The sequence below is a fragment of the Neodiprion lecontei genome, chromosome 3 (assembly GCF_021901455.1).
Source record: "Neodiprion lecontei isolate iyNeoLeco1 chromosome 3, iyNeoLeco1.1, whole genome shotgun sequence".
Taxonomy (NCBI): Eukaryota; Metazoa; Arthropoda; class Insecta; order Hymenoptera; family Diprionidae; genus Neodiprion; species Neodiprion lecontei.
The window spans coordinates 36,595,030-36,606,340 of NC_060262.1; the positions used below are offsets into that span (position 1 = coordinate 36,595,030).

The window sequence follows — 11,311 nt, forward strand, 5'->3', positions numbered from 1 at the left end:
CAGCTCCTCCTCATTCTCCACAAGTCACGCTAACAGCAACCACTACAAACTCATTGACAATGAAGCTCAGACCTCATCCCACAGATAATGCTCCCCTTCAGGGATACACTATTCACTACAAACCAGAATTCGGAGAGTTGAAAACGGTCCAAGTTAGCTCAACTGCACAAAAATATACTCTAGAAAATCTATGGTGTGGTTCGAGATATCAAATCTATGTCACAGCTTATAACGGGTTAGTTCGTCTCATTTAAATACTAATATCTTTCATACTGTTATTGTCTATTTGCGATATTTACAAGTTTCTCATTTTCAGTATTGGAACTGGAGATCGGTCAGATATTTTGAACACACGAACTAAGGGTTCAAAGCCAATAATACCTGAGGCTGCAAGATTTATTGAAGTGTCGACGAACAGTATCACGCTGCATTTGAGTGCTTGGTCCGATGGAGGGTGTCCTATGTTGTACTTTGTTGTTGAACACAAGAAGAAGTAAGATGATCAATCGATTCCCTTAGTAGCCTCTCAAGAATAGATAGACAGATACTTCATAGTCGAACCCTGTCACGTTATGAATGTAACTAAGTATTTTGTAGTGATTATAATTAATTGTTTTACACATAAAATATTTTGCATTTCCTGTAGGCTTCAGCAGGAATGGAATCAAGTTTCTAACAACGTGAAACCAGGCGGTAATTTCGTTGTCTTGGACCTAGATCCTGCAAGCTGGTATCATCTGCGTGTAACTGCACACAACGATGCTGGATTTGCTGTTGCTGAATACGAGTTCGCTACTCTCACTGTGACTGGTGGTGCGTCAATATCTTTCTTCATGATTATAAGCATACATATAATTCTATGGGCAAAGAAAGACCCAGATCCTTACCAATGAGCTACAAATCACTTTCTCTCTGATTACGTTCATGTTCATTCTCTTACGGGAATATGATACAATATAACGTATCTTTCATTTTGTATTTCTGTTGGTTTTATACCCCTCAGTCGATTCTGTTATGGGTCGGTGCTCTGGTGGCTGGATTTAATTTGAAATAGCGAGAAAAAAAGAAATTATTTTTTGTTCCAGGCACCATTGCCCCGGCCCGCGAACTTCCCGATGTTAATGATGGTGTTAGTGATGAGGATCCAATGAAAATACTAATGGCAAACTTAAACCTCGTTGTACCGGTTGTTGCTGCTATTCTGGTCATAATTGTTGCCGTTATCGTGATTTGTGTGCTTAAAGGCAAGGGGCATGGCAATGACAAGGGTTAGTGAAGAATTTATTATCTTATCTTAAAACAGGCACAATTGCACCACCTGTTCGAGAGACTGGAACAGAGAATACGGATGTTAGGAGGTATTTCCCATGGCTGCCTAGCTGGCTGGATGTCAACGTTGTTGTTCCTGTCGCAGCAACTGTTGTCGTCATTATTGTTGGAATAGTTGTCATATGTGTTGCACTGTCCAGAAGAACTCGTGGGCCTGAACAAACACGGCTCCGAGGTATCTCATCAGCCGACGAGAAATATTACGAGGGACAATGTATACAATTTTATTTATTATTATTCACACACACTATACATTTAAAATTAGAAATTTGATTGCTGTCCCTCGTGGCTTATGCCTGCAACAACTAATCAATTTATGGCAATCTGCTATAACAATATTGTGACTTATTTATCTCATGTATAGCGAGGGACAGCTATTTTGCTAATTTCAAATACCTATATTTTTTATGCTTTACATACGTGAAACATATCATTCAAAAGGGGGCCATTATCATATACTTGCACACTCAAATCATGCAATAATCACGTTTATCATAATTTTTGAATTTATAATGAAAGATTAAACGAAAAATTATTCCTGTTGATCTGGATTATAACTAAACTGAACAAACTGCATCAAATTATTAATGTTTCATGTATCATATAACATCTTCAGGACTGCAAAACAGTCGGCCAGTACTTCGAATTCATTGATTCTTCCAGCTTTCTTAAATTTGTAAAATAGTTCTGTCAAGCGAAGAAAGACTTAGAAATAGTAAATAAGGAAAAGCATAAAAACAGTAAAATTTTCAAGTGTTGCGTGTGTCTAGAGATCATTTTTAGAATTATTTTTCATTTTCGTACATTGATATGATTTTTTAGATGACGTTGTGTATCAACAAACTGGAGTTGTTGGAGCTACTTTGGATAAACGCAGGCCAGACCTTCGAGATGAACTTGGTTACATTGCTCCACCGAACCGCAAACTTCCACCTGTTCCTGGCTCGAATTATAACACTTGTGACCGTATCAAGCGAGGTACAGTGATAAGTAAGCCAGAACTGCCAACACTTTGACTAATAACTTCATCTAGGTGTTGTTGCGTTGGCACGACAATTCGGTTTTTAAAACACGACTATTGGGTGTCACCTGTTAAACAGCGCATGTATCGTCATATTTCTATAATTATTGATTAATGCTTTTTATCATTTGCTTTACCCCAAAGTTATTATCGCTACTTCAAAGCACACTCTAATTTAATTTAATTTCAAGCTTCAAGCACTCTGTGTACCAAGTATGATCAATATGTTGAAAAAAAGCTACTTTCGGAAATGGTCAAAATAAGTTGACAGAAAACTACCTTACCCTTTCTTTCTGGCATTATACACTCTTACGATTAATTTGTATCGCAGAGTATATAATGCGTTTATAGTTGTGAAATTCTGATTCGAAATGGAAATATCTTAATGTGATAAATAATTATTACTTATGAATGATAAAAGCTCTGTATGTATGAGCAAAGCATATAGACATCGAAAATAAGTTTTATCAAAGTGCTTGGTAGGCAAAAGTGGTAGAACATCTTTGTAGCATTTGTTTGACAGGTGGGACAGGCTCTTTAAGGAGTCATTCGACTTGGGATCCGAGAAGAAATATGTACGAAGAATTGACTCATTGTGCGCCAAATAGAAGATGCCCACCACCTCCCCATATGGGCAGTGCTGAAGGGCTCTCGCATAGAGGTTGGTAATTATGAAACATACACTTCGCCTGTCATCATTCATTCATTCATTTACAATACAATGCACATTACGTTTTGTACTGATTCGTAATTTTCACATTTATTTCAAAATTCTTCATTTGTCTTGATCATGTATGAAAAAGATTTTATATTCGTAATGTAAACCCAATTTAATAGTGATGACCTCATATGAGTTGGTATATTGCTGATTCATGCCTTCGGAATGAACAATTCAGCCAAGTTTCGTATCCATTATTTATTGTAACACAATTTTTCTTCTAATCAAATTGGAGATTTCATCCATTTGCAATTCGTTAAGATAATTTCATCATTGAATCATAGTAACTGGGAACTCAAAAAATAATACACTCCTGCACAATATTTCTTGCATTCATAAAATTTAACTATAGAGTCGATTTTAAAATTTACTATTATGTTTTTGACTCACACATCAATTACTCTTCTCATAAAAACATGATAAAATCACCGCAAAACAACTTGAACCAAATATGAACAAACGTTGGAGGTAATACAGCGTCATAATGTAAGTTCTCCATGTTCAGTGTTAGTTACTTTTCACGAAGTTTCAGTGTCGCACGTTTGCATGATAGGGGTAGTTTTTGTTACGTTAATTATTTTCTTACTTATATTAATTATTTAAAGAACCAACCGTTCGTATTTTCCATCGCTCCATTTGATTATGATAATTCAGTTAATTTAATGCATTTCATAGCATGGACTGGAATGCATTTAATGGCGTTATGAAAAATGTTGAAAAAAAGACTTGGCTTCACGTAATGGAAATTAGTGTTGACTAATTAACAAATAATACCACTGAACTAAGTTTTGTCTTGTGCCAAGGAAAGTCAATCATAAATGACTCAATGCAGAAATACATCTTAATTATCCTTTTGTGGCGTTCGCAAATACTTTCTAATAATAATTGTTGAATGCGCAAACTTTTCTCTAAAATATTTGGTTTTGTCTTGGATAATGTAAGTAACGTATCACGAGTCTTCTATCCAGGATTTGTCATAAAATGAATGCAAAAAACGTATAACATCTAAAAAATTTTATCGTGTGCTTAAAAAAGAAAGCGAGTCTCTCAAATCTGCCTCTTCAATTATATTAAATGCAGCATCTACCCTCTAAAAATATTTCCAGGCATGGAGGATGAGATCTGCCCGTATGCCACCTTTCACCTATTAGGTTTCCGTGAAGAAATGGATCCGAACAAAGCCATGCAATTCCAAACATTCCCTCATCCAGCCAATGGACACTCTGGAACCATGGGACCGCCTTCTAGTCATCCTACTAATGCATCTGCCCACAGCAGATCTGGATCACAATCTATGGTAAATATTATACAGCCATTTCAAACGATTAACTAAGAAAGTAAATGTAACTGAAATTGAATATAATGCAATTATTTTTTTACAGTTGAAATTGTGTACAGGATGATAACGTGGGAATTAAATCGAATTGTACTCTTTTTCGGCATCTTTGAGTCTTTGATTAATAACTATATATATTAATGAATCAATATCTTGAAGCTATACTTTATTTAATAAAATAATTTTTTCACTTTCAACAGCCTCGTCAAAATGGCCGCTATTCGCGCGTCCCATCTCAAGGTGGTGGTCCCCACAACATGTTTTCTCCTGAATATGATGACCCAGCCAATTGCGCTCCTGAAGAAGATCAGTACGGTTCACAATACGGTCAATACGGCGCTCCTTACGATCACTACGGATCTCGTGGTTCTGTTGGCCGTCGCAGTGTTGGATCAGCTCGAAACCTACCAATGTCTGGTTCCCCCGAACCCCCACCACCACCACCAAGAAATCATGATCCAAACAACTCGAGTTTCAATGACAGCAAAGAAAGCAACGAGATTAGCGAAGCAGAATGCGACCGTGATCAAATAATCAACCGCAACTACGGTGGTCAGTACTACTAAATTGAAAGGACATCACGAGACATGACCACTAGGCCCAAACAACCGGAACCTCGTAAGATTCAGAGGAAGTCAGTTTTTGCCCACTGCAACAAAATATTTAAACATATGATAATGACATATACTTTTTTGTTTCTACTACTAGATTCATGGCCTGGTCTGTATTCTAATATGTTATGTGATTAACAGAATCGGTCTTTCTTTCTAGTTATGTATACGTAATTACTCGTCTAACAGGTACATAAATAATTTTCGTTTTGTTTTAAAAAATTTTAATTCAATGACTTTAGCTTGTTTCTGCAACTACTTATCACGTGATGAGAAAGTCTCTGCAAAGTTATTGTTATTTACAAGGAAGTTATACTTATTAACAATTCCAACACATGCGATTTATATATTAATTGCACATCTTGAAAACACCAAACATTTTACAACAATTTTGTGTCAATGTCATTAACAATTATAAAGTAAGCTCTGAATCTTACAGGGGTACTTGGTTCGGTTTGCATGTTACAGGAGGGGCCGAGGCGTTTCTCTTCCGCAGATTTAGCAGAGTTACGCAAAGCCCAGTTTCCCGTTCCCGAGCATGTTATGTGTCGTAGTAACCGTTGTGTCAATTGGTCTGTGTGTTTCTCTATTTCAGTGAATGCTCGCAGCAAGGATGGCATGACCACCGAGGAGATGCGCAAACTCATAGAGAGGTTAGTAGCGTGGATGATTGGAGATACGAATGAATCTTTTTTAGCTAACTAGCGAATGAACAATGCGATATTCCTTTAATCTGAAAACAGTTCATCAAATTATCCCTTTAATACACATTTAAGAAAAAATTCGTCTCATCTACAGTGCGAAACTAAATAAATTTTCAACTGTCGACATTATTACTGACCACTTAATGAACTTGAATTTCATTGGAAGTTTGCATATAAGTGCCTTTATGTTCTTTGATAATTATGGTAGAATTTTAAAAAGTATTCCAAACGATGGTCATGGTAGCATGAAATCACATCCTTGACTGAATTCTCTAGTTACACGTTTTATTTTACGTCTTGTGAAGTCATGCACAATAATTGTTGATGTGAAATATTATTTTTTCAATCTTGACCTCAGCGAAATTACCCCGTCAAATAGTCTAGAAATCGGGGAAAAATAGATCCAAAATTTTGTTATGATTTTGCTACGTGTGAGTGAATAAAATAGATCTGTCATGGATGACCCCAGGAGCTCTATCATGTCTAACATATCCTGACCTTCTCTTGTTTCATGACTCTTTGTGCAGGAAACCGTAAGTGTTTTACCTCTTCGATGGGTGTATTCTGATAATCAATAGTAAAAATCAGTGTACAAATTGTTAGAGGTTCTTGAAATATAGTCAAAAATCATCTAAATTGATGTCAGAATATACTTCCTGCGTGTAACTAAACATGACGCTAGTACACTTCATTAACATGCTATTCAACACCTATTTTTTGCATGTAATTGTTTGTTAATGCTTGTAGTAAGTCATAGTGATACATTTTTCAGGCTTAAAATAAATTGTCATCCCAATTTAGTTATGCGTCTTCCCATTTTCCAATAACACTTACCATTGTTCACAGTAAGAATAATGCATAAAGAATTTGAGACGTTTTTCATATACATGTGCTTTTGTTCTTAGCGCTCCAGAAAATCAGAATCCATCCGTATTTACGTCATTAGAGTAATCATAATCCATCTTCCGCTATTTTTAAACAGATTGTTTAACTCTCGCAATTCAAAACTACATGCCCACGAAAGCTGCTGCCGCATTTGCTTCTCAAATAGCATTTTAATGTTTTTTATAACATGGATGCAATCATGCAAATGGCAGATATAATACTGCGCCCCAAAAACTTCCTAACTGTCATTTTTGACGATATTTGATTTTCAGAAACGAAGCTACCGGCAGGCAAACCAGCGGCCCCCCCGGCAGTCACGGCGGACTCCTCACACCCTACGATACTGTGGCAGTGTAACTTGTAAATCTCCTACCCACACCTACGACCATAGAAGAGTTGACAGCCTATATGCCATGTATGCGGCATGTTCATGAGTATGTAAGCAAATACCAAACATACTACTTCCCCAGTGTTGTCAGTCCAATTGCAACGACTTTAAATTATTGCCATTGCGGTTAGCTAGATTTGATTATCACATAAGGATTAAATTACTATAATCTAATGTAGAAAATGATGGCAAATATCTTGGAAATTCTCTTTCGAATATATTATAATGTGGAATATTACATACATGATAATTATCAAAATTACGCCAAATTATTGTATTAAGTGATTTAATAGCAATGCTGAATTTTCGATTATAAACTTTCGAACTATTTTATGAGTAGCGAAGAAAAGACGTGTTAAATCATGTGCGGTGTAAACTATCCATCTGCTGCAAAATGCATAAAAAGAAGGTAATCAATGATATGCATAGTTTTCCTGACATTCAGGTAAATCATTGAACTCGAAGAAACATGGGATAATTGTTTGCATCTTAATTCTATTGATTACTTGAGTATTATTTATTGACAAAAGTTTTGATTTGAAATTATACAATGTTTTTAAAATGGTCTTTCGTAAAAACTGCCAGATTTTCATACCTGTTGTCACATCTGTGTACATCGGAGTAGAAATACCAAAATTTTGTTAAAGTTTGATACCAAGAATTAAGCTGCAAGTTCAGAAAATTATGATCTAACAGGAAAATAATTTGGCAACAAAGAATGAAACTTATGTTTGGTCAAGAGTTCGTAAAGTTTTGAACATTTCATGAAATAACTACTCTATCGAATCTAACATGTCATTGATGGTAAAGGGGATCCTGACAGAAGTCGATAATCACCAAACGGCAAAAGACGAAGAAATAACATGTCATTTCTTCAATATTTGAAAGCCTGCAATTTTAAAGTTGACAGGGAAATCTAGTTTCTCGTTTTGAGTCAAGGTTGTGCCACACTGCCGCATGTTGGCAAACAATTTATAATTTCGTAACGAAGGTTGTGTCTCCAATGATTGATGATAATTTTAACGACAGACAAAGCAGGGGCGATGTGTCTGTACGCATCAACTATTGTAATTATTATCATTGCATTACCTAATTTTCCTAATAATTGCATATATTTTCAAACTGATTAATTACAATTGAAAAGAAATCTATTTGATCGCTGAAGAACCTACTATTATATTGGTAACCATCCTATTTAATCTACAACCCATAACTATTACAACATAATGCTATAATTAATTTCACTTCAATGATTGATGATATTAAAAGCGTACGTGATTAATTAATGATTAAACTTATAATAGATAGGTTTTAAGTAGGACAGATGGTCGCGAGGTGGTACTATTATCAGCAAGAATGGTACGAATCTCATAGTATATAATACTGGTTTTTATCATACTACTATCCCTAGGTATTGTAGGTGTCTTGTTTACGTTGGTGTAGGACTTGTCCAATGCGAGTTTTCATAAAAGGTGAGGGGAAGACTTTTACATAATAAAGCATTATAACCTAGCGCGCCACTTTGTATGAGAAGTTTTCCCACTCACCAATAGTAGAAATTCTCAATTTGGCTGAGTCTAACAATGCTTTACTCATTGATGTGATTTAATCGCTGCGCAAATTTTTGTGTATCGTGTATGTGTTGGATATTGCACAACCGAATAGTGTTAATACTTAAACTATAATATGATATACTAACTAACATGCAAAAGCTTGTCGCTTATCACATTTAAAACTTTAATCCTAAATATGAATAACCACAATACTATGATACAATGGTAACGAAGTAACATTTTAGATATGGAAATGTTACAAAAATATAAATACGTATATTACATAACGTCTAGCTGTGTTACTGGATAAGTTTTGTTTAGTTGTCGATATTATAAGCCTATGGATTAAAATTATAATATTAAGATACAGTCACTCATATAGCTTAGTTTAAGCTGCTTAGTGCTTCGGTGCACATTTTCCGAGAGGTAAAAACTGGTGTACGATTTTGAATGTTGAATTTTTTGTGTAATATAATGATTATTAACAGCTACGACTTTGATTTGCGCAGAGGTTTTGTATGTGCTTGCATATTGGAGACTTTCGTTATCGCCAGTTACATATATTCTATGCTCTTTTTCAATCCTCATATAATTATTACACAATTTCCTATACGATTTAATACACAGCAAAACTGAGGTACTGATGTTTTTCACATTTCTAGTTATTCGAAACTCCGATCAGAACAATTACCGTCTCTCCAGTGCCACTCTTTTATGTTTTTGTACCAAAGTTGTAGTATCTAATTTTACGTTGAATAAATAATACATGAAAACAACTGATTGAGCATATCTGTATATTATTACATTGATTTCTTTATATCTTAAGCCGCTATGAACAACTGATTACAATTGACAGCCGAAAATCGAAAATTTTCAACGTCTTTTCCTCGTATTTCCTCAGTCACTAGTCTTACGTTGTTTAAGATGTCTCTTTTGATTTTCGGAGGTACAATTAAGTACTTCAGAAAGGCTCATATACATGCAAATCGATCCTGACAACAAACGTTTTACGTTCCCAGAATCGCAGGAAAACGGGAAGGGTTATCCCTCCGAGTTTTTTTACTAGAGATTTCGTTTGTTTTTCAAAAACACTAGAATCAATTTAATTATCCCCTGTTTCTACGTAATTGTGTGACCGAAAATGATTACGCACTGGAGTTTCTAGTCCCGGCGCTTAGCGGATCAAGAGACACCCGAAAATAATGGTAAACAAAGAGTGTTTCATTTGGCTGACTTTGCTAAAGAATGCCTGAGGTCTGTGAGCATAAGAACTTCCATTGACTGAAGAATATGAAAACGGATACCCCTGGGTGAATTTTTGTGACCAGTTTTCGGCGGGCAAGTGGGCCTGGGAGCGTGGGAGGGTTCAGCTCTATCGACTCTACCTAACGAGCTCGCACCGACATTGGCAGCAGCCAAAGTAGTGTCGGTATGGAAGCTTGACATTAAGTCAGTACAAAGTGAGTACGTAAGACTGTAAGTCGACTGCGACTTAAAAATATCGATCAGCTCGATCATCCCCGTGAGAAGACGCGTAACCGCGTCCAACGCCAACGACCCCAACTACCTTCGAGCACCTCCAACCACCGTCAACCACCTCTGACCACCCCCCTCATCATACGTCCGGATAGTGCCAGAAAGAATTTATCCCAGCACTTTTCAAAATCGCAAAAATTTTTGACAAAAATGCAAACCTTACTTTTCTTTCATTTTTCGACCAAAAAATTTTTGGTCTCGGATTCGATTTGTGTGACAGTTGCCCGACTGATTGGACCCCCAGAAACTCGAAAAACGCAGCGAAAAGAGCGTGGAATCAACAGGAGAGTAATTACGAAGGAAAAAGCACCAGCTGAAAAATGTCGAAAACACAGGTTCTCGTTTTTCGGCTCTAACTTTTGATGCGTTGATCGCAGCGTATTAGGACTGCGCCCAATCGATTTCTCTCGCAAAATTACGTCCGAATAGTGCTAGAAAGAATTTATTCCAGCACATTTTAAAATCGCGAAAATTTTCGCCAAAAATGCAAAGGGGTTAGCCTTCCTTTTTTTTCATTTTTGGGGCCGAAAATTTATGGTCTCAGATTCGATTTAAATTACCCTTTCCTGACTAATTGGACCACCAGGAACTCAGAAAACGCAGCGAAAAGAGCGTGGGATCAACAGGAGAGAAATTACGAAGGAAAAAGCACCCGCTGAAAAATGTCGAAAACACAGGTTCTCGTTTTTCGGCTCCAACTTTTGATGCGTTGATCGCAGCGTATTAGGACTGCGCCCAATCGATTTCTCTCGCAAAATTAGGTCGGAATAGTGCATAAGAGAATTCCTTTCAGCACTTTTTGAAATCGCGAAAATTTTCGCCAAAAATGCAAAGGGGTTAGCCTTACTTTTTTCTTCGATTTTTGACCAAAAAATTTTAGGTCTCAGATTCGATTTAAATGACCCTTTCCTGACTAATTGGACCACCTGGAACTCAGAAAACGCAGCGAAAAGAGCGTGGGATCAACAGGAGAGAAATTACGAAGGAAAAAGCACCAGCTGAAAAATGTCGAAAACACAGGTTCTCGTTTTATGGCTGTAACTTTTGATGCGTTGATCGCAGCGTATTGGGACTGCGCCCAATCGATTTCTCTCGCAAAATTACGTCCGAATAGTGCTAGAAAGAATTTATTCCAGCACATTTTAAAATCGCGAAAATTTTCGCCAAAAATGCAAAGGGGTTAGTCTTCCTTTTTTTTCATTTTTGGGGCCGAAAATTTCAGGTCTCAGA

The 11,311-nt window shown here is 36.5% G+C and overlaps 1 protein-coding gene across 15 annotated transcripts in view; it reads left to right on the forward strand.

Annotated features, from left to right (window-relative positions):
- The window catches only part of LOC107224966 (Down syndrome cell adhesion molecule-like protein Dscam2), a 75,187-nt gene extending 65,866 nt beyond the window's left edge, over positions 1-9,321 (forward strand). For 8 of the 15 annotated variants that reach the window (XM_046735235.1, XM_046735234.1, XM_046735233.1 and 5 more), the window contains 11 exons: positions 4-235; positions 317-493; positions 647-813; positions 1,304-1,543; positions 2,152-2,319; positions 2,874-3,011; positions 4,175-4,365; positions 4,605-4,956; positions 5,611-5,668; positions 6,247-6,252; positions 6,877-9,321. In XM_046735235.1, the coding sequence (XP_046591191.1) occupies positions 4-235; positions 317-493; positions 647-813; positions 1,304-1,543; positions 2,152-2,319; positions 2,874-3,011; positions 4,175-4,365; positions 4,605-4,956; positions 5,611-5,668; positions 6,247-6,252; positions 6,877-6,961 (1,814 nt within the window). In that variant the 3' untranslated portion in view covers positions 6,962-9,321. Of the gene's footprint in view, positions 1-3; positions 236-316; positions 494-646; positions 814-1,085; positions 1,269-1,303; positions 1,544-2,151; positions 2,320-2,873; positions 3,012-4,174; positions 4,366-4,604; positions 4,957-5,610; positions 5,669-6,246; positions 6,253-6,876 lie in introns of all 15 variants that reach the window. The other 7 variants (XM_046735228.1, XM_046735240.1, XM_046735238.1 and 4 more) reach the window with 2 other exon arrangements.
- The last annotated feature ends 1,990 nt before the right edge of the window (positions 9,322-11,311 follow it).